Source organism: Mustelus asterias, chromosome 4, assembly GCF_964213995.1.
Source record: "Mustelus asterias chromosome 4, sMusAst1.hap1.1, whole genome shotgun sequence".
In the NCBI taxonomy this organism is placed as follows: Eukaryota; Metazoa; Chordata; class Chondrichthyes; order Carcharhiniformes; family Triakidae; genus Mustelus; species Mustelus asterias.
In genome coordinates this window covers 49449526-49474289 of record NC_135804.1, presented here as the reverse complement: position 1 = coordinate 49474289, position 24764 = coordinate 49449526, and the positions used below count along the sequence as shown (strand labels likewise).

General features: G+C 40.1%; 1 protein-coding gene across 11 annotated transcripts in view; it reads right to left on the bottom strand.

Moving 5' to 3' along the window:
• Positions 1-24764, bottom strand: part of nutf2 (nuclear transport factor 2) — a 56479-nt gene that overhangs the window by 9608 nt on the left and 22107 nt on the right. For 6 of the 11 annotated variants that reach the window (XM_078210974.1, XM_078210975.1, XM_078210976.1 and 3 more), the window contains 3 exons: positions 24553-24624; positions 18197-18295; positions 13408-13561 (listed from right to left, as the gene is read on the bottom strand). In XM_078210974.1, the coding sequence (XP_078067100.1) occupies positions 13451-13561; positions 18197-18295; positions 24553-24624 (282 nt within the window). In that variant the 3' untranslated portion in view covers positions 13408-13450. The remainder of the gene's footprint in view (positions 1-13407; positions 13562-18196; positions 18296-24552; positions 24625-24764) is intronic. The other 5 variants (XM_078210969.1, XM_078210971.1, XM_078210970.1 and 2 more) reach the window with 1 other exon arrangement.

The following is a 24764-nucleotide window of genomic DNA, read 5'->3' as shown; positions in this document are numbered from 1 at the left end:
TGTAGAGAAATGTGAAGCGATTCATTATGGTCAGAAGAACATGAGCGACAATACAAAACAAAGGGTACAACTCTGTATATGCACATAAATCACCAAAGGTGGTAGGAAAAGCTGAGAGATCTGTTAATAAAGTATACAGAATCCTAGGCTTCATTAATAGGAGTACAAAGTAACAAAGAGCAAGAAGGATATATTGAACTTCTACAAGACACTAGTTTGGCCTCAGCTGGAGTGCTGCTTCCAGTTCTTAGGTGTCGTCGTTTGGGAAAGATGTGAGGCCTAGGGAGAGTGCAGAAAAGATTCAAGAGAACGTTCTATGGGATGAAGTCAGTTGCATGGATAGATTAGAGGGGGTCAGGTTGTCTTCCTTGAAGAGAGGATTAAGAGATGATCTGATAGAGGTGCTCAAAATCATGAAGGGTCTGTACAAAGTAAATAGGGACAAACTGTTCCCATTGGAGGAAGAACCTAGAACCATAGGACATTGACTTATGGCAACTGACAAAAGCAATGTCAACATGAGGATTTTTAAAAATGTAGCAACTGGTTATGATCTAGAATGCACTGCTCAAGTGGGTGGAGGCGGATTCAAATAAGGTCTTCAAAGGAGAACTGGATAACTATCTGAAGAGAAAAGATTTGAAGAGCTACAGGAAAAAGGCAGGAGAGTGGGATCAGGTGAGTTGCTCCTGCAGAGAGCCAGAACAAACATGGGCTGAATGGTTACATTATGGAAGGAAGCCAGTCTATTAAATAATGATTACAGTAATGGCAATATTTCAAAGGTACTTCATTGGCTGTAAAATGTTTTGAGGTATCTGACAGTCATGAAAAATGCTGCATCAATGCACATTTTTCTTTCTTTAATTTGAGAATGTTAAACTTAGGGCACTATTTATTGGATTATATTTAGCACATTAAGTTTGGAAAGCATGCAGTGTAGTCATATTCCATGCACTTACAATCCAAGAAATAGTTTTACTGTTCTATTTCCAATGATTATACTGAAGATGAATACAATTGTGTAAGTGGATATAAAGTGGTCAGGAGTACAATACATTGAAGACAGGTCTTGATATCTACGGTGTTGCACTGTACTCACTGCCTGTTTCTGACTGAAGAACAAATGAATTTGTATTCATATAATCTCATATGCTGTCACTACAGCCAATAAACCATTTCTGAAGTGTTATATTGCCTAACACAGCATCCAATTCGTACACAGCAAAATCCAAATGACAATGAGATAAATGATCAGCTATTCTATTTTGTGAACTTAGTTGAAGGATAAATGTTGGCCAGAACATTTGGAAAATGACCGTATAACTCTGCTCTTCTTCCAATAGTGCAATAGTAGATCTTGCGTCCACCACAACAGACAGTTTCAATTGCTGAGCAAAAAAAAACTGCACCCCTAACAATGCAGCAGCCCCCCACAATTCTCAACTTTCAGCCTAGCTTTTACATTCTAGTTCTGCTGCAGGATTTGAGCCCATTGTCTTACTGAGAAGTGAGAATACCATAACCGAGTCAACCTGCTAACTAAATTAAATCAAACAACATGCATGCCACACACATGCCAGACAATGACTATCACTGACTAGAGAAAATCTAACCATTGCTCCTTGACATTCAATGAGATTACTATTGCTGACTCGCACAATAAACAATCTGGGGGTTACCAGAAATCCAATTGGACTAGCCATATAAATACTGTGACTACAAGAGCAGGTCAAAGGCTGGGAGTTCTGCCCCAAGTAACTCACCTCCTGACTGCCTAAAGCCTGTCCACTTTCTACAAGGCACAAGTCAGGAGTGTGATGGAATACTCCCCACTTGCCTAGATGAGTGCAGCTCCAACAACACGCCAGAAGCTTGGCACCATCCAGGTCCAAGCAGCCCACTTGATGGCATATCCACCATCTTAAATACTCACTCCTTTCACCACCGATGCACAGTAGCAGTAGTGTGCACTGCAGGAACTCATCAAGGCTCCTAAGACAGCACCTTCAAAATCCATGACCACCACCATCCAGAAGGTCAAGAGCAGCAGTTACCTGGGAACACAGCCATCTGGAAGTTCTGCTCCAAGCCACTCAGCGTCCTGACTTGGAAATATTTCGCCATTCCTTCACACTGGGTCAAAATCCCAGAACTCCCTCCCAAATAGCACTGTGGGTGTACCTATACCACATGGACTGCAGTAGTTCAGTTAGGAAAATCATCATCTTTGCAAGGGCAATTAGGGATGGGCAATAAATGCTGGTCTAGCCAGAGAAGCCCACATCAATTGAATGAATAAAAACTAAAAGGTGGAAAGCTCCAATCCTGAACTAATCTGAGGTAATGCTAGGCAAACGTTACATAATTTCTCCCTTATACTTGTCAAAGGCAGTTCAAGCAATTGTATTACCAGAATAATGCTGAGAGGGGAACTTATCATAACAGGGTTAAATTGTGTGGTACATGTGCAAACTTAAAATATATAGACTTCTCTTCTTCCTTCTTTGAGGCAAAGACACCCATGTCCCTGATCTGGGGTGCTTGGATGGGTATGTAGATGACTGCTGAAGCTGATCTGCGCCCAGAAAGCTCTACTGCAAATAGGTGAGGATACTGCAGGCCTTTGAGCTTTGGACAAATTGCTGGCTGGCTGATTTCCTCTCCTTGTGTTTTCTCTCTACCTCTGATATGCACTTGCTTTCAAAAGGAGGCCACATATTTAATTTGGTTGCACCAGGCACAGAAAACCTGGCTGAGCTTCTCCCAGGACTCCCAAAGTTGATATCAAAACTCTTTCCTAAGTGAATGCTTCAGACTGTCCTTGCAGTGCTTCCTTTGACTCCCATGAGAGGTGCATCCCAGACTTGAGCTCTTCATAGAACATTAATTTTTGTAAGCAAGTGTTGGGCATTCTAGCACAGTGGTTAGCACTGCTGCCTCACAGCAGGAGGGACCCGAGTCCAACTCCCAGCTTGGGTCACTGTCTGTGCAGAGTCTGCATGTTCTCCTGCAGGTTTCCTCCGGGTGCTCCGGTTTCCTCCCACAATCCAAAAGACATGTGGTTAGATGGATTGACCTTGTCAAATTCTCCCTCAGTGTGCCCGAGTAGGTGCTGAGTGTGGCGACTAGGCGATTTTCACAGTAACTTCATTGCAGTGTTAATGTAAGCCTACTTGTGAAACTATTAAATAAAATTAAAACTTTGTGACCGCCTCAATATGGCGTGAATGTATGGCATGCCAGCTGGGGTGTCTGGTATGTTGTTCCACCATTCGAAGCTTCCAAAGGCAGGTCAAGTGAGAGTGGTTGAGCTTCTTGTCGTGACGCTGGCACACAATTCAAGTTTCACATGCAGACAGCAGAGAGGGCAGGACCTTTGCTCTAATCTTTCAGTTTGGCAGGCAGATTTATTTCTCTGCTCACAGACCATGTTCGAAGTCTACAAAGGCTACACTTGCTTTGGCAATTCTCATGCATCTTATCATCAATATAGACAACTGAAGAGACAACTTTGGCCTAATGGTCAGCACAAAGAAAACGGAAGTAATGTACCAGCCTGCCCCAGAAATGCTCTATCACAAGCCCAGAGTTTCAGTCCATGACCAAACTTGTCAGCAGTGGACAAGTTCACTTATCTCAGCAGCACACACTCTGGAGCATGCTCTCAGTACACAGTAATCTCACGGTGCCAACTCTATCTGATATCCAATATAATTTGAACTCATCATAATACGAGGGGGCCATGCAGATTTTAGAGGCAGTGCCAAATAAAGCAACAAGACTGATTCCCCATTTTTAAAAAAATTAATTAAAAAGAATGTGTTTCTCTCAACCATAATATTTGCTGCACACATCATTGCACTAACCCTAAACGTATGAAAAAAATGGAGGTTCCACAACAAAACTAAATTTGGTTATCATAGAAATTATACACATAGGGTGTTAATTGCCTGGTCGCAGGTTTTGGTGCCAATTCTTCAAATGGAGTTATGTACACCAATGCCATTTTCCTGTCCTTTCACATTATTCCTCAACAAATTCAACTATAAATGTTGTAACCATTGCTTGAATAGCCATGTCCATTTTCAAATGGTTCAGGTGCTAAGAAAGCATTTAATAAAATTAAGGCATATGGTATTAAAGGGAACACTGCGACAGCCACTACCAAGAGTTTTGTCACAGGGCAGAAACTGTGGTAGACAACGGATGTTTTAGCAATGTTGGAACGACTGCTCTTCTTTATTAACTAATTTACTGGAATTCTTTGAGGACATTACGAGCGTGGTGGACAACAGGGAACTGGTGGATGTGGTGTATCTGGATTTCCAGAAGGCATTCAACAAGGTGCCACACAAAAGGCCGCTGCATAAGATAAAGATGCATGGCGTTACGGGTAATGTTTTAGCATGGATAGAGGATTGGTTAACCAATAGAAAGCAAAGAGTGAAGATAAATGGGTGTCAGTGACTAGTGGTGTGCCTCAGGGATCGGTGTTGGGACTGCAGTTATTACAATTTACATTGATGATTTGGAGTTGGGGACCAAGTGTAGTGTGTACTAAGATGAGTGGTAGAGCAAAGTGTGCAGAGGACACAATGTCTGCAAAGGGACATAGAGAGTTTAAGTGAGTGTGCAAAGGTCTGGGAGATGGAGTACAATGTTGGTAAATGGGAGGTCATTCATTTTGGTAGGAATAACAACAAAATGGACAATTATTTAAATGGTAAAAAAAATGCAGCATGTTGCTGTGCAGAGGGACCTGGATGCCCTTGTGCAAGAATCACGAAAAGTTGGTTTGTAGATGCAGCAGACAATTAAGAGGCAAATGGAATTTTGTCCTTCATTGCTAGAGGGATGAAGTTTAAAAATAGGGAGGTTATGTTGCAGCTGTACAAGGTGCTGGTGAGGCCACACTTGGGAGTACTGTGTACAGTTTTGGTTGCCTTACTTGAGAAAGGATATATGGCACTGGAGGGGTGCAGAGATTATTCACTAGGTTGATTCCAGAGTTGAGAGAGTTGGCTTATGAGGAGAGACTGAGTAGACTGGGACTATACTCATTGGAATTTAGAAGAATGAGGGGGGATCGTATAGAAACATATAAAATTATGAAGGGAATAGATAAGATAGAAGCAGGGAGGTTGTTTCCATTGGCGGATGAAACTAGAACTAGGGGGCATAGCCTCAAAATAAGAGGGAGCAGATTTAGGACTGAATTGAGGAGGTACTTCTTCACCCAAAGGGTTGTGAATCTGGGGAATTGCCTGCCCAGTGAAGCAATTGAGGCGACCTCATTGAATGTTTTTAAGGCACAGATAGATTTTTGAACAGTAAAGGAATTAATTGCGGGGAGAGGGTGTTCTGGATGCCAATCATCGCCCAGAGAAACCATCACTATCTGCTTTTTATTTTATTGTACAAAACCTCAATTAGATTGATCCTTAATCTCTGAAAAGCTCCACATTTAAGATTATGATCCTAACAAAAACTTTACATTGTGGTATAATTTGAATGAATATTTACTTACCAAGGATTCCAATATCAGTGTGCATTGAAGAATCAAGTATAGCACAGAGTGGCCATTTGACTCATCAAGTCTACATGGTCCGAGAGGAACAATCAGTTCCATCCCCCTCCACAATCTTGTAATTTTTCTCTTTTTACTTATCCAACTTCCATTTGAAGACTACTATTGGATATGTACCCACCACCCTATCATGCAGTATATTCCAAATCCTAACCATTAGTTGTGCTAAAATACTTTTCCCCATGTTACCTAATGCAAGCCATATTCTACCAGCTATTCAAAAATTGAGGTAGAGAGAAAACAGGGAACTATAGACCAGTGAGCCTAACGTCAGTACTGGGGAAGTTGCTAGAGTCTATTACCAAGGATTTCATAGCTCAGCATTTGGGAAGCAGTGATATAATCAGACAAAGTCAGCATGGATTTACAAAGGAGAAATCATGCTTGACGAATCTATTGGAATTCTTTGAGGATGTAACTATTAGAGTTGACTGAGAAGAACCAGAGGATGGGGCTTATTGAGACTTTCAGAAGGCTTTCGATAAGGTCTCACATAACAGACTACTATGTAAAGTTAAAGCGCATGGGATTGCAGGTAATGTCTTGAGATGGATAGAAAGCTGGTTAGCAAATAAGAGGCAAAAAGTTAAAGTAAAGTTTATTTATTAGTCACAAGTAGCCTTACATTAACACTGCAATGAAGTTACTGTGAAAATCCCCTAGTCGCCACACTCCGGCGCCTGTTCAGGTCCACCGAGGGAGAATTTGACAAGGTCAATCCATCTAACCGCACGTCTTTTGGACTGTGGGAGAGAACCGGAGCACCCGGAGGAAATCTGCAGGAGAACATGCAAACTCCGCACAGACAGAGAGGGAGAATTTAGCTTGGCCAATCCACCTAACCAGCACATCTTTCTGACTGTAGGAGGAAACCTGAGCACCCAGAGGAAACCCATGCAGACACGGGGAGAATATGCAAATTCCACACAGACAGTGACCTAAGCTAGGATTTCAAACCCGGGTCCCTGGCACTATGAGGCAAAGATGCTAACCATTGTGCCACCGTGCTGCCCAGTGAAAAAGACCCATAAATGGGTCTTTTTCTGACTGGCAGGCAGTGACTTGCGGGATACCATAGGGATCTGTGCTAGGACCCCAACTGTTCACATTATATATTAATGATTTGGAAGAGGGAACTGAATGTTTATATCCAAATTTGCAGATGATACAAAGTTAGGCGGGAAGGTATGCTGTGAGGAGGATGCAGAGATGCTTCAGCAGGATTTGGACAGGCTGAGTGTATGGGCATATGCATGGCAGATTCAGTATAATGTGGATAAATGTGAGGTTATCCACTTTGGTGGCAATAATAGGAAGATAGATTATTACTTAAATGGATGTAAATTGAGAGGGGTGGATACTCAGCGAGACCTTGGTGTCCTCGTGCATCAGTCGCTGAAAGCAAGCGCACAAGTATAGGAGACAATAAAGAAGGCAAATGGTATGTTGGCCTTCATAGTGAGAGGATTTAAGTAAAGGAATAGAGATGTTTTACTGCAATTGTATAGGGCATTGGTGAGACCACACCTGGAATATTGTGTGCAATTTTAGTGTCCTTATCTGAGAAAGGCTGTCCTTGCTATAGGTGAAGTACAGTGAAGGTTTACCAGGCTGATTCCTGGGATGGCAGGTCTGTCAAATGAGGAGAAACTAAATTGGTTAGGATTATATTCACTCGAGAGGATCTCATAGAAACTCATAAGATTCTAACAGGGTTAGACAGGGTAGATTCAGAAAGAATGCTCCCAAAAGTGAGGGAGTCCAGAACTAGAGGTAATAGTTTGAGGATAATTTCTTCACCCAGAGAATGGTGAATGTGTGGAATTCACTAGCACAAAGTAGTTGAGGCCAAAATGTTGTCTGGTTTCAAGAAGAAATTAGATATTGCTCTTGAGGCTAAAGGGATCAAGGGATTTGGTTTTTTTTTTGGGGGGTGGGGGGGGAGAGAGAGAGCGAGAGAGAGATATCAGGATATTGAATTTGATGATTAGCCATGATCATAATGAATGGCGGAGCAAACTCGAAGGGCCGAATGGCCTACTCCTGCTTTTAGCTTCTATGTTTCTACCCACGGCCTAAATATTTGATGTAAATTCAACAAAATGCAGGGGAGTGAGACTAGCTCAGTTGTTCCGAACAGGTGCCAGAGTGTGGCAACTAGGGGATTTTCACAGTAACTTCATTGCAATGTTAATGTAAACCTACTTGTGACTAATAAGTAATAAAAAACTTTGTAGGGAGCCGTCACAGATACAACAGGCTGAGGGATGTCCGTTTCTGCTGTAACCATTCTATAAAAGTCAAGAAGTCTTATTACATTGTACCAAGGATTTGAGAGACCATACATGGAGTACAGTGTTCCATTTTGGTCTTTTTATCTAAAGAAGAACATAGTCTTCCTAGAGCAAATACAACAAAAGTTTCACTAGACTGGTTCCCGGGATGAGGGATTGTCCTATGATCAGGGATTGATTAGAACAGGCCTATTTTCCATTCTTTATTGTTATACTCTAATTCCTTTTGTGATGTGAAAGTGAGAACAAAGATCATAAAAAGTTAATTCACTAGGGTACAGGGAGCTAGTGGAGCTTGGAAAGCACAAGGACAAAGGAGTAATGTATCCAATGTGTGTGTAATGTTTAGAATATTGAGAAAAAAGGTTAAGAGTGCATAGGGCAAGTCAAGGGGGAAAGTAAAAGTTATGATATGGATGTTAAAAACACCATCCACAGGCAAAATCCGGTTTACCTGGCCCAATCAACTCCCAGCAGTTCCTTACTTCTTTATGGGCAAAGTTTATTTCAAAGTCTGTTCATCTTCAACACTTGAAAAATCGGCATTTGGATCAGTGTCAATTAGGAACCCGTACTCTCACCAATCAGGAATTAGCCTTTTTATTTGTTGTCCAAGTCTAGGAAATTACAAAGTTGAAGTTTCCAAGATAGGCAAAGAATGGATAGGAAAACTGGAAAGTGCGCTAGAAGAGGCATGGAAAATCAGCAATTTTTGTATGTGCTCCAGTTTCTCCCACAGTCTAAACATGTGCAGGTTAGGTGGATTAGCTATGGTAAATGCTCGGGGTTACAGGGATAGGGTGGAGGCGAGGACCTGGGTAAGATGCTCTGAGAGTCAGTGCAGACTTGATGGGCCAAATGGCCTCCTTCTGCACTGTAAGGATTCTGAGTCTAAGTGGCAACTCAATGTTGGTCTTGACCCTCGCAATCAAGGTTGGCCAATGTGATTTTGGAGAAATTATGCCATGTTGCCTCTGGAAAGAGAGTGACCTCTGACAATCTTTCTTTCTTCGTAGCTTTCCACTGAGGTAAAATATCACAAAATGAGCAATGAAACATTGAAATTTCAATATTGGATTTACTGATTTCATAATCTAGTGCAATAGATGGCAGTTCGATTATATTTTTTGTACTGGAGGTAATTTTATTGGCCCTTGTTCATAAGCTCTCACACCAACCTGGGCAGTAAGGAGGAAGAATGTTCTGAAGTGCTTCAGAGCCAATGAAGTATTTGAAATGCAGGGAAATATGTCCACAGCGCTAATGACATAATCACCAGATTTTGTTTTATTCACTTTGGAGGACTGAAAATATTGGCCAGGACACCAGGAGAACTGCACTGCACTCCTGTATAGTGCACCTAGGATATTAGACATTTCATATCACACTTCTCTCATAGGAACAAAGAATGAGGATACACTCAACAGAAAATAGGATCTGGGCATCAATTAGATGTAAATTCATTCACAGGTATTATTACTCAACACATTCAAGATCACAAGAATAAAGCGCCACTGCGGGAAATCACAAATCATCAACTGTTAAATTACATCTAATCCAGAGATTAAGTATACAAAAAAATGTAATAAATATTCATTTATTTTGTGCATCCTCTCTTTTGGTCACCATGCATTATTCTCCATGGTGTTTGTGAGCTAGTTGCCGAGAGGCTTCTATAATGATTACGGTGCTCAGCTATTCTCACTTTCTTTTCCTGTAGCATACCAGGAAATAATCACAATCATTCGGTAAATCATACCCCTTCATCTACACTGCAATTTCCCCAATCAGATAGTGAGGAGCATTGTCAGAAGCTACAGAAGGATATAGACAGGCTGGAAATTTGGGCAAAGAAATGGCAGATGGAGTTCAATCCTGATAAATGTGAAGTGATGCATTTTGGTAGAAATAATGTAGGGAGGAGCCATACGATAAATGGCAGAACCATAAAGGGTGTAGATACGCAGAGGGACCTGGTTGTGCAAGTCCACAGATCCTTGAAGGTGACGTCACAGGTGGAGAAGGCATATGGCATGCTTGCCTTTATAGGACAGGGCATAGAGTATAAAAGTTGGGGTCTGATGTTGCAGATGTATAGAACGTTGGTTCGGCCGCATTTGGGATACTGCGTCCAGTTCTGGTCGCCACACTACCAGAAGGACGTGGAGGCTTTGGAGAGAGTACAGAGGAGGTTTACCAGGATGTTGCCTGGTATGGAGGGGCTTAGTTATGAGGAGAGATTGGGGAAACTGGGGTTGTTCTCCCTGGAAAGACGGAGGATGAGGGGAGACTTAATAGAGGTGTATAAAATTATGAAAGGCATAGATAGGGTGAACGGTGGGAAGCTTTTCCCCAGGTCGGTGGTGATGTTCACGAGGGGTCATAGGTTCAAGGTGAAGGGGGGGAGGTTTAACACAGATATCAGAAGGACATATTTTACACAGAGGGTGGTGGGGGCCTGGAATGCGCTGCCAGGCAAGGTGGTGGAGGCGGACACACTGGGAACGTTTAAGACTTATCTAGACAACCATATGAACGGAGTGGGAATGGAGGGATACAAAAGAATGGTCTAGTTTGGACCTGTGCTGTATTGTTCTTTGTTCACAATGATACCATTAGCCTCTACTGATATTTCACTATTAAAAACAGATGATGATGATTGCAAACTTGTTTTTTTAAAAAAACCTTTAGGGGGATCAATAGGTGGATCAGCTCAATGAGAACAAACAAATCTCAGTCTTTCGTCCCTGAAGAAATTGCTTTGCTTTTCCAAATATTTCCCCTCTTACCCTACCCATGAAGTCAAAGCCAGAACATCTGCACTTCAGTTGCTCAGCAATTTTAGCTGGTTGGCAGCCGGAAGATTGCAAACACATACTGAATTGGTTGATGTGAGACAACAGGAGCTTCACAAATGGCTTCAGCCCTCTTTGTTCAACCAGGGCTCTCACTCCATCATGCTGGACTATCCCGACACATGGATAGATAGGACTGCATTCTGCTACATGGATAGATAGGACTGCATTCTGCTACAATGGTCTCTTAAATCAGTCACCTAATTCAACTTCAAAACTTGTACATGAAAATCTTTCCTTCGGTATGTTACTGGAGAACATCTGGCACTCATGGCAAATCTACCCTGGATAATCTGAAGAAATGAGGAGAAATAATTGAAGAAAAACAGATAAACTTTCAGCACTGGACGGGTCTGAAATACATATGACCAACTGGCTTTGAAGTCAACACCATTACATTAATACCAGTAAGTCATTGATATACAAGTCGATACATATGTTAAGTTTTGTAACAACTGGTATCCACTGTCAAGATAAAATTACTGCTGGCACTGCAAATTGCTGTCGATCTTGTGTTTCTTTTACATAGTTAATGCTTTCCAATGTTTCCAAATGGGTAATGATTCCCATGGATGACAAAAGCTTCTACTTCAGACAGGAATGCATAGAAGGCTAATTCGGCATAAATTTTATATACAGCTCTGGTGTTTCCTTTGCATTCTTGCCCAGATCCATAAATTAAAAAAGGGATGCAATAGACTATTTAAGACTGAGATGAGGAGGAATTTCTTCACCCAGAGCGTATGAACCTTTGGCATTCTCTACCCCAAAGGGCTGTGGAAACCCAATAATTTAGCATGTTCAAGATAGGAATCGACAGATTTCTGAAGACCAATGACATCAAAAGATATGGAGATAGTGGCATTGCAGTAGATAATCAGTCAAAACCTAAATGAATGACAGAGCAGGATCGACGGGCTGAATGGCCTACTCCTATGTTCCTATAAATTGGGTACAATCTAATTAAGTGGCTTAAAAGAAATCATGGAATTTTAGGCATTAAAAGGCAAAACATTTGTAATTACAATATGACCAAATCTCCTGTCTTTTATGCCTGTCCATCAAACCTTCCATAGGAACAAATCTCCATCCACAAAACTGACCATGTCCTGGACTAAAATGAGAGTATCTTCCAAACATGCTTGTTTGGGTAATAGTTTCATTACCGAGACCAGTTTTTCAGGTATGGCAAGCAAAATCATTTAATCTCATCTTTTAATTGCAATTTTCAAAGCATTTTAATAAAATGTATCCTCACCTGAAACATTAATTTATTTAAATATACTTTTATCACAAAGAATAAATCACATTAAAAATTGAAAAGCTCCCATTAGGTTTTATAGTTGAAATGAGTTGAAATATTTTAAGAATCAGACTCCAAGGAGAAAGTCTAATCACCTGCCCATGACATTCAATGGCATCATCACTGACCAGAAATTCAACCATAAATAAAGGCTCTAAGAGCAGACAGAGGCTACATGTTCCACAGGAAGTGACTCACCTCCTAACTCCCCAAAGACTCACACGATGTACAAGGGGCAAGTCAGGAGTATATTGGGATTCTTGCCACTTGTCTGGATGAGTACATCTCCAACAACACCCAAGAAGCTCAACACCAGATATCCCTTTGATTGACACCCCATCCACACCTTAACATTCAATTCCTCTACCACCAGCACACCATGGCTGTCATGTGTACCACCTACAAAATGTACTGTATGCAACTCACCCAAGGCTTCCTTAATGGCACTTCTCAAACCTGCACCCACTGCCTCCTTGATGGACAAGGGCAGCAAATGAAAGAGCATACCACTGTGAAGTTCCTGCCCAATTCTCATACAATTTTGTTGTGGAAATATATCGCCATTCCTTAATCACACACTATCAAATTCCACTTCCTGCTTATCAGTACTGTGGGAGTGCCTTCACCACATGAACTACAGTAGTTCACCATTACCTCCAGGACAATTAGAGATGGCAATAAATAAATGTGGAGCTTCCAGTGTTGCCCACAACTCGAGAATAAAAATATGGCTACCAATACGGATTTAAATTCAAAGTTTGCACATATTCTGATGAGATTGAGAGAATATTTATGTGCCCCTTGACATTATCAAAATGGGCACAATTTCAGGTTGCATCATAAAAGACAAACTCAAAGCCATTGTGGACAATATCTGACACTTTACAAACAGCACATCTTTTTACCATTATTTTTTGATTAGTCGACAACTGCACTCTTTTATATATGATTCATATTACATTGTTGCATGTCTGCAAAATCTCCCATCATGCATGAGTAAGTATACTTACACAGCAGTTTATTTAAGAACAAGGTTTAGATTCGTGCAAAATATCACCATTCTAATTAACACAGTCAGCAACCATACACAAAAAAACACTTGCAAGTTAGCTGAACTGGAAAGGATTGAGTGATGCAATGGTATTAAACCGACACAGTACGTATACACATCCCAAGGTTTATATTTTGCACACTGTAGGTCCAAATTATATTCAGTTATATTCAGAGAATTGGGCAAACGATGAAATCATTAAAATTAAATGCAATACGCAAGACAAGAAAAACTCACATGGGTTTATAGCAAGAACATGGTGCAACGTCCTGCAAAGGCCACACACATGCAAAACTGCAAAAAGTAATCCTTACTGGGAAGAAGGAAAGATAGAGAGAGGAGAGAGGTGTTCATTTTTTAAAAGTTGTGAAGTGCTAGCCTGAAGACCTCATTGGTACACACCCAGGTATCACTAAGACATTTCAACAAAAATGTTTGTTGAAAGCCTATAACTTGGTCGTCATCTGCCTGGGCAAAAGATGAAATAACAAATGGTTACCAAGTTTGATTTCATATTCCTGCATTCAATTTCAAAAGCTAACAGGTTTATGACTTTGCCCTCTATAAACCCCAAATATATTTTGAAGTATTATCCATAATATTCACACTGAACTAATACAAATGGCCTATGGATTTGATACTACATGCATACGGTTTTAAGATACTGGTGGGGAGTCGTGACTGAATTTTCCCTGCTGCACCTGGCCAATTCTTTCACTCTGCCCCTGGATTCTTGCTATCTTCTACAATTCCTGCTATTTTAATTGAAAAGGTTAAGTATTTTTTGCAGTGGTGATGAACAAGCACAAGATAAAATTACAGTAAAATATCAGTTGAGTAGCTGGCCTATTGCAAACCTCAAGTCAAAGTAAGACAACATCATTCTATCTATGCAAGTTTGCAATATGTGCAAGAAAAGAACCACCTCTTGGTGTAGATGCAATTTGTTGAAAGGAAATAACACATTTAGAAAAGATCACAAAAAGGCAAAATCATTTGTGTTTTCCATTTGGGTGCATTGAATATAAAAGCAAGGAAATTATATTACATTTCTATAGAACATTGGTTAAATCACAGTTGGGAATAGTGTCTGCAGTTCAGGGCATCTTATTACAAGGATACTACGGTCGAGGAAAGACTGCAGTCAGGATTCATTGGAATAATACCAGGAGTAAGAGATTATACTCTTGAAAAAAAAATTCAAGAAGTTGGGGCTTGTTTTATAACTAGAAGTTTATAAGAAATCTAATAAACTTTTCATATATGAATTACGTGATTTTGAAATGTTTGATGCTGAACACCAAAGGAAGTTTCTACTGGTCAGAAATTAAAAGGAGAAAATAGACCTATTATTATTCCAACAAAAAGAGGTAAATTTAGAACTCTTCTCACACAGAGGATTATTAAACATGACTTTTCCTATCTTTCATTGGATGTAGATGTCACTGGCTTGGCCAGCATTTATTGCCCATTCCCAAGTCCCCTCAAAGTGGTGGTAGTAGCCCACTGCAGTTCATCTGGTGTAGATATACTCAAGTGTCCTTCGGAAAGGAGTTCCAGGAGTTTGACCCAGTGACAGCGAAGGAATGGCAACATAGTTCCAAGTCAAGATGGTGAGTAGTTTGGAGGAAAGCTTGCAAGTGGCGGTGTTCCCATGCATCTGCTGCCCTTGTCCTTTTTGGTGGTAGAGGTTGTGATTTGGAAGATGCTTTTGAAGAAGCCTCCCGTTGCTGCAGCGCATTTTGTAGATGGTACACACTGCTTCTACTGTGCGGCAGTGAAGGGAGTGAATATATAAAATGATGCACGTGTTAATCAAGTGGACGGCTTTGACCTGGATGGTGTCAAGCTTCTTGCATGTTGTTGGAGCTGCACTCACCCAGGCAAGTGGGGAGTATTCCATCACACTCCTAACTTGTGTTTTGTCGTTGCTTTGGGGAGCCAAGGAGTGAGTGACACACAACAAAATTCCCAGCCTCAAGCTGGTCCTGTACAGTTTCAGTTCATGGTACCTGCCAGGATGTTGACAGTGGGAGAATTGAGCATAAACAATGCCACTGAATGTCAAAGGGAATGGTTCAATTATTTTTTGTTGGAGATGGTCATTGCCTGGTACTTATATGGTGCCAAAGTTACTTGCCACGTATCAGCTTAAGTCTGAATGTTATCTAGGTCTTGCTGCATATGGACATAGACTCCTTCAGTATGAGGAGTCACAATTGAATGTTCTACAATTATCAGCAAACAGAAGCTAAGAAGCTCTGGTGGAACTCAGGCTATACCATGAACATGAGCATCTAATGAGGCAGAGATTGGAACCGCATTAAAATTGGTGTTTGAAAAAGGAAGTAGAAGGATACTAACGCAAGAAAATAGGATTAGGGTAGAGTGCAGTAGTTAAAATACACAGGTGTTATCAACCACTCCAAATAGCTCCTGCTCTGTAAGTTCTATGATTATTTACCTACTGAGTTCAAAGTAGCCTGTGCCTAGCCAAGAGACCATGGCATAAAATCAACTTTACTTCACACAAAATTTAAAAACCAAAGCAAAATAATAATAAATTCTTTATTATGAAATGATCCAGAAAGAAACTATTCAAACAGCCTGGTTTGCTATTTTTATCAAGAAACACAAACCACTTCAGAAACAACCCATCAGCAGTTCATTTCTTTGAATTCTACACAACTTAAAAGCTTCACTGGCCAGATCAGAAAATGTACCATGACAAAAACATTATATTTGGCATAGTGCACAAATTAGTAATTCATGGTACAATCTAAATTATTTCCAACATGTAACTTATAGCTGCCCTTGACAGTGACATAGCAATTACAAAAGTCTAATTGAGCCACAAAATTATAATAAATGATTCTGTCCGCGTAGGTTTCCTCCGGGTGCTCCAGTTTCCTCCCACAGTCCAAAGATATGCGGGTTAGGTAGATTGGACATGCTAAATTGCCCATTAGTGTCAGGGGGATTAGTAAGGTAAATAAGTAGGGTCATGGGGATAGGGCCTGGGTGGGATTGTCGTCAGTGTAGACTTGATGGGCCGAATGGCCTCCTTCTGCACTGTAGGGATTCTATGATATCCTATGATTCCTACGAGCAATTTAAAAAGTTACTTTCAGCAGAAATTATCTACATCAAACCAAAACACTACTCAATTCATCTCCTTGGTTATTCAGAGGTTGCATCATTTGCTAATCATCGTTAATAACAATGGTCTGAAAAGATGGCAGTATCTAACTTACTCTAAGTTTACAGTGGAGCATTCTATTCATGCAACTGTACTGAAAATAGCCACTGCTGCCTACTTCCCAAATCCACTCTCTCATACAACCAATTGCTTCTTCCCGTCAGATCTCCTACACCAAGCAAAATTCACTTGCTAAGACAGACTTCCTCAGTTTTGTAGTTGCAAACCATTCGGGTGCTTTGTCCTCCAGTTACCCCAAATACAATTTTCCGTTGATTCTTCCTGGTTTTCCTTATTGCACATTTGTAGGGTATTAAGTTGGGTCATTTCTAACTCATGGCAGTGTTCTGTTCCATGAATTGACAGGCTCCTGTGAAAGTTAAATTTATCTATCCACCCCTACTTGGTTGAATTCAGTTGATTCATCTATGATTTTTGTTTTCAACTCAGTCCTTTCTGGACCTTGTCTACAATGCTCCTGCTCCAACGTGATATGGCTATGTTTGATGCACACTGTACGATCATTGCACAGTTCACTTTAACGCCATTGGTAAGATACACTTCTTCACTCTTTTATTGCAGTTTTTAATTGCATTTTGAAAATAAGACAGTGAGCGAACAACTATTCAAAGGCCTTTATGACAATGGTACATGAATGGAACAGAAGAATCTACCAGACTATGAAAGATCAGTGCATTCCACAGAATTGTTACAGCGCAGAAAGAGCTCATTCAGCCTATTGAGTCAGCACTCCAAACGAGCAATTCACTCAGTACCATTTGCCCATCTTCTCATTGTGACCCTGCACATTCTTCCTTTTCAGATAACAGCCCAATTCCCTTCTGAGTACTTTGATTTAACCTGTCTCCATTGCAATCTCAGCCAATGAATTCCAGACGTTAGCCACTCAGAGTGAAACGTTTTGTCTTATCATTTTTACTTATTTTTGCCAATTATGTTAAATCTATGCCCTCTTGTTCTCAATCCTTTCACTAGTGGGAGCACTTTTTCCCCCGGTCCACTCTGTTTAGACTCCTCTTTATTTTGAATACTATCTCACTGTATCCAGTAGAAATGGCTTCAGAGCACACGGCATCATCCTATTCTGTTTCCCAAACCTCAATTGTCCGGAATATTAAAAAATGGCCAAGTGGGGTTTCTGAAAAAAATAAATTTCACCACCATGATATATTTTAGTTGCACAGGTCCATCATAGCACTCACAGCTACCAGTCCTTTCATACATGCAGAAAGTCCGCAAATCAACTTTTTCAGTACAGCTACATATTCAATTATGGTGCAGAGCAAGTTAATGCAAATCACCTGTCACTTTTAAACACCATTTCTTGCTTGTGCAGAAACATTTGTCACATGAATAAGAGCGGTAACTTGAGTTTGAATCTTCCATTAGACTTTTTGTTAGATTGAAATTTATTGGCACACTAAATACTCCACTACAGAATATCACATTTCTGCGAGGTCACATTTCCTCAAAGTGAGAAAGGAAAAGAAGAGAGTTCCCGAATGGCAATGACAGAGATTTGAAGCAGGCTGTCCATCAGGGGCTAAGAACTCAAACCAAGAGAATTCTAAAACTTATTTCAAAAGATTATTGCAATAACTAACAATTAGCAGCATGAAATTTAATTCAAAGATTGAACGCAGGTTTTATTATTATGCTTTTGGACCTTCCTGCTATTTATGAACGTTTTCAGAAAAGTTGCTTGAATTTCCTAACGTGAATCCATGCAGGTGAATGCAAACTTTTTTTAAAATGGTTTAGGCACCATTCTCTTTGCATAATAGGAAACGGATGTACAAGGCAGAATAAACATTCTCATTGAACATCAATGTGGGTTAAAGATTGAAATAAAACTCAGAGACCATTAACAGAAACACTCTTACCTGAAGTTGTCCTACTACCATACTCAGGATGCAACTATCTGGAGTGGGTTGGTGGTCTTGTGCAGTTATGCTGTGCTGTATTTTACGAAATGGAAGGCCCTGTGTTTAAAAAGATAAAACCTACTGAGAAGAACTCCAATTTAATTAGCTGAAAAATATCATGGTTCATGGCAAACTGTGAACAAATGTCTGAAAGTGCTACTCCTGCAAGCTAGACATTATTTTTAATATGCAAAAACATCAGAAAGCAATGTATTAGTCTGTTTTGTCAACAGTTCAATGCAATCAAAGTGTTTGGCAATTACCCATTGTTTACAACCTTATGGACAGTACTATCTAAACTACAGCAAAAGCATTTTATGTCCAAAATTGCTTGATACTATACAGGAATGTATTCAAGAGAAGTTTCAGAAGAGTTTTCAGCAAATGCTGTGTGTTTTACAACATACAACAAGTACTGTATAATACATAAAGACTAAAATTACATTCAAATGAAAGATTGCACTGATATCACCATTCTAACACTTGAGAAACATATTTTTAAAACTCAAACTAACTGCTACTTTCACATTCAATTAAAAGGGCTTTCCATAATAACAGGTTCAATCTTTTGTTTTGGGATGCAACTACATAGCAAATAATATTTATCACATTAATACATCCCAAAATTTCATTTTAAATGGTATTTAGAAAAAAAATAACCATGTGTCGTCCACCCTCACACGTGCTTTGCATTGATACAGCTAAGTGCAAGATGATCAGATTTTGTCACTTGCTTCAGCCAACAGAAACCCTGCCCTGCTCAAAGGTTTTATCCATGGCTTCAATTAAGATGAATACTGGAAGCCAGTGAGGGCATTGAGGGGTGGAACACTTCAGCACGTGGCCTTAAAAACCTAAAAAGATAATGAAGGCCAGAAGTTACGTTTCAAAAAGTTCCATTTGTTTCTTTTTTAATATTAATTTGGGGGATATGGGTATCACTGGCAAGGCTGGTATTTATTGCCCATCCCTAATTGCCATTAAAGAGGAGGTGGTGAGCTACCTTCTTAAACCGCTGCAAATCCTGTGGTATTGGTACACTCACAGTTCCAATCGGGAGGGAGTTCCAGGATTTTGACCCAGTACAGTGAAGAAACGGTGTTGTATTTCAAAGCCAGGATGGTGAGCAACTTGGAGGGAACCTCCAGGCGGTGGTGTTCCCATGTGTCTGCTGCTCTAGTGCTTCTAGATAGTAGCAGTCATGGATTTGGAAGCGACTGCCGAAGGAATCTTGAGAATTTCTACAGTGTATTTTGTAGATGATAATCACTGCTACCACTGTTTGTCAGTGGTGGAGGGAGTGAATATTTGTGGAAGGGATGCCAATTAAACGGGCTGCTTTGTCCTGAATGATGTTGAGCTTCTTGAATGCTGTTGGAGCTGCATTATTCAGGCAAGTGGAGTACATTCCATCACACTCCTGACTTGTTCCTAGTGGAGGATGGACAGGCTTTGGAGAGTCAGGAAGCGAGTTACTCGCAGCAGGATTTCTAGCCTCTGACCTGCAATGCAGCCACAATATTTATATAGCTAGTTCAGTTCAGTTTCTGGTCAATGGTAATCACCAGGATGTTGAGAGTGGGGATTTCAGTGATGGTAATGCCACTGAATGTCAAGAGGTGATGATCATTGAGATAGTCATTTCCTGGCCCTTGTATGGCACAGATATTACTTACCGCTTGTTAGTCCAAGCCTGCATATTGTCCAGGTCTTACTACATTTGGACATAGAAACTAGAAGCAGGAGTAGCCCACTTAGCTCTTTGAGCCTGCTCTACCATTCATTTTGATCATGGCTGATCATCAAATTCAATATCCTGATCCCCCTTACCCCCTATCCCTTGATCCCGTTAGCCCCCAGAGTTACAAATAATTTCTTATTGAAATCAGACCACATTTTGGCCTCAATTACATTCTGTGGTAGTGAATTCTACACATTCACCACCCTCTGAGTGAAGAAATTTCTCCTCACCTCAGTCCTAAAAGGTTTACCCCTTATCCTCAAACTATGACCTCTAGTTCTGGACCTGGAGATTTATCCACCTTCAATCCCATCAATTTCCCAAAACCATTTCTCTACTAATGCAGATTTCCTTCAGCATTCATTATCTGTGGAGTCACAAATAGTGCTGAACATCACCACTTCTGACCATTGATGAAGCAGCTGAAGATGGTTGGGCCTAGGTCATTACCCTGAGGAGCTCCTGCAGTGATATCCTGGAGCTGAGATGATTGACCTCCAACCACCAAAACCATCTTCCTTTATACCAGGTATGAATCCAACCAGCAGAGAGTTCCCATTGACTCCAGTGTTGCTGGGACTACTTGATACCACACTCAGTCAAATGCTGCTCGATTTCAAGCGCTCACTTTCAACTCAACTCAGCTCTTTTTTCCATGTTTGAACCAAGGCTGTAATGAGGTCAGGAGCTCAGTGACCTCACGGGACCCAAATAGACCACCTTAAGCACATTACTGGCCGCTTGGTAAGCACTGATAATGACCCCTTCCCTCACTTGACTAATGCTTAAGAGTAGACTGGTAGAGCGGTAATTGGCCAAGCTGGATTTGTCATGCATTTTGTGTACAGAACCTACCTGGGCAATTTCCCACATTGTCGGGAGATGCCAGTGTTTTAGTTGCACTTGGGGCACGGCAAGTTCTGGATCACAAGTCTCCAATACTATTGCCGGAATATTGTCAGCACCCATGAACTTTGCGGTATCCAGTGCCTTCAGCTGTTTCTTTATGTAGAGTGAATCAAATTGGCTGAAGATTAGTATCTGTGATGCTAGAGACCTCTAGAGGGATGGATCACTCACTCGGCACGTCTGGCTGAATATTGTTGTGAATGCTTCAGCTTTATCTTTCGCTCTGATGCGCTGCACTGCTCCATTGATGAGGATGGAGATATTTGTAAAGCCTCAGTGAATTGTTTAACTGTCCACCACCATCTACGACTGGAAGAGGCAGGACCGCAGAGCTTAGACCTGATGTGTATGTTGTGCAATAGCTTAACTCTGTCCATTAGTTGCTGCTTATGCTGCTTGGCATGCAAATAGTCCTAAGCTTCATCAGGTTGACACCTCATTTTTAGTATGGCGGCTGCTGCTGCTCCTGGCATGCCCTCCTGCACTCTTCAGTGAACCAGGTTTGATGGTAACGTTAGAGTGGGGGTTATGCCGGGTCATGAGGTTACAGATTGTGTCGAGTACCACTCTGCTGCTGCTGATGGCCACAGTGCCTCATGTCCAGCCTTGAGTTAAGTTGAGTTGATCTGCTCCATCTATCCCATTTAGCACGATGGCCCTTATGTGGTCCATATTAAATTAATAGCTTTTTACTTTTCCATCTTTCATAGCTGAGCATTTAGTATCAGAAGGGATGCATTACAATCAAATAGAAGTGAGGGTAATATGTGCTAATGGGGGAAATCCTTTAGGAATATTCCCAAGCTCTGAAGATCCCTCAATCTGATATGCATCAGCAGAGTATGTCAGTTTCTATTCCACTTGTTTGATAGGTATTTCTTCCTGGCTGTACAGACAAGCCTTTGAATTATAATTTATCAAGTAGAATTTCTGCAGAAATCTTGTTGGCCTAGAAATACATCACATCGTACCTTACAGACAATGTCCCAGTGAGTATTCATCTTAAGCTCAGTGTAAACTACTTGGAGAATTGATGGTCAGAAGTGTGAATTTATCCTGCTAATAGATAACATGGCATGCTTTGTTTTTCTACGTCTTGAGCATTATGAAATAGATTAAAATCACGAAAAAAACTAAATGTCCAATTCTGCTGACTTCAAATAACTAGTGCCTGAAATTTGTAATGGTAAATTGTTTTGTGGTTCAGTTAAAAGAGAATAATTCTATGTAAATTGATTTTTGTTCATTTAGAAGTAATTGATTAATGGCATTTTAAGATGAACACTCACTGCCTGTACCTGACTTCTATTCCAGATTACTGTAAACTGTCTTGCCAGCTTGACAGGAAGCTGAAGATTTGACTGCTGATCTTCCTCCAGCTCTTCTGGATTGGTCAATTAATAAAATAAAATAAGTGTGTGCTGTCCTGGCAGCTCTCTTATTTCGTCCACCTCTTTGCACCCCTGCACCTCACGACGTTCGTATAAACTCGAGCACTTCCAAAACTCAATTTTCTTTCTGGAATGTGTCAAATTAACTTTATTGTCTCAAGCTGAAGTAAAATAGGCTTCAAGTGGAACTCATTTGAATTGCAGAAAGTAGAGATAATCTCTTGTGAACTGATTAAATCTTAATTATCAACATTGGAACAAAAAGTCCTCCAAATTCCTCCAAAGACAAAAAAAATCAAAAATCTGGAAACCTGACAGTCTATATATCATTAATTTTCTTCAAGATCATTTAATTTATGGTCTAGAACTTGCCTGTACAGGTGGGTTCACCTGAAAATGTATACATATTATTCAGTTCAAATTCAATTGTTTGCTCTTCATGTTGTGAAGCGACTATTTCATACTTAAAAAGCACAAGAGAACTAAGCTGCCTGAAGTTCCAACTATCCAACACTGAATATTGTGACAGTGTTTTTAATTCATTAGATTGAATTATTGCCCTAAAGAAGCAATCATTCCCTTACCATCACTAAATTTAATAGTCCAGGCAGAGAGATTATGCCTATGGGATACAATCAAGTGCGACAATTTTTGCTCATAGGTCTTCACGAATCATAATTACATCACTGGACCATAATTTGCTGCCAAAATAATAGTGAGGCTAATGACGCTGGCCATTATTGATGTGCAAATGGTGCAGAAAATTCAGGTGAGAGCAGGTGCAAGGTAATACATGCAAATCCAAAGTTGCTGATTCAAGTGTTTTGTTCGAGCATTAACTTCACAAATAGGGCATCTCACTGTCTGACTCTCCATTGAAATGTACCAAATGCTGTGAAGTTGCAATATTTGTGCAGCAGATACAAACTAAACTCTCCAAAAAAAGTTACATCTTGTCATTTCAGAGCAAGTACGCTTTTAACAATGTAATAAGTACTAACAATCAACTTTGGCACTGAAAATTAATTATTACAAGTGTAGAATCTCATTTCTTGAGCTTCAATTGTTTTGGTGATTTTTTAAAAAGTCAAGCTTACTTTTTTTCCTGCATCTTTCTTCCTCTATCCAATTTTTCTTTGTCTCTATTTCTCTTCTACATCTGATTTGGCACATTGAATTCAAGCACCCTAATTTACATGTCCTTTTCAATCCATGCACTATTAATTTCACAATACTTCAATTGCATTGGTAAGATGTTTGCCTTCCTCATTCTTGTACTAATTGCCCAGTCTTTCACGCTGTGGTACAAAATATATCTGCGGTCAAATAAATAAGGGTAAATCTAACTGATTCATTGTCCTGCTACAGCAAATTATGCCAGTGTTTTTTAGGTTCTAATTTCCTCACCAAATGCACTCAAGAGGGAAGGTTCCACAAGTGCGGCATATTTCTCAGTCTTTTGGCCAAGAAATCAAAGCTCACATGTGAATATTGACAATGGATATCATTAGGCTATTACTGGGGTAATCACTAGCAACCTTGATACTGTCCTCATCTGACATCATGTGTGCAGAATTTGTTTGACAGCAACTAAATGTGGGAATTCAAATGATTTTCTCCTGTCCCCAGTCCAGTATATTTTGGGAAAAACTGAAATTTCAATCATAAAATAATGATCTATGGCACTGACATTCATAAATTTAATCCACGATTTCACCTGGAAAAAGTTATAAAGAGAGCAAATGATTTTAGATAACTCTTCGAAATGACTTTTCTTCATTTAAAAGCCTACCAAGCAAGATAATTAAATTGTGGAGGCAAGCTGATCCTCTTCAAATATCCATACACATGCATTTTTTAGGAGAAATCAAACTGGTAACCTTGTGGTCTATACAGTACAGTTCAACACCAAGAATTGCCTACAACCATTCATCACCTGGGTGCTACAAAGTATTTTTCGTGAAAAATACATCTTGCTCTACGAGAATTTTGGAATAAAATTCAGAAGGAAAATCTGTTAAAAACTAACACTCACCCCTATTATTTTCTGAACTATACTACGTGTAGTTCAATTTTCTGTTCCAATATCAAAGCAGCAACTCAACAATATACCATAGGAAATGAATAAAATGTGTGATTTGCCACTGATAAATCTGAAGCAAAAAAATTGAATTTATCAAATGGTTTAATTCAAATTCACAGACATCCAAATGAGGGATTAGTCAAACATTATTACTGCTATGAACAGAATTATTTGATCACAATATACTTACAATTATTTTTTCCACAATGGCAGTTTTACCTTGGAACTGCTGTCCTTCCCAACTTAGGCATGATGCGTCAATCTAAAGTAAAAATTCACGCAAGAAATTAAATATGTTTATGAATCTCGCTAGAAGTTCTCAAAGTAACATTCGCTCTCAGAGTAGAAAACACTCCATGGAATACTAGAAAATTCCAAAATTTAAGCAAAGGTCTGGGACAC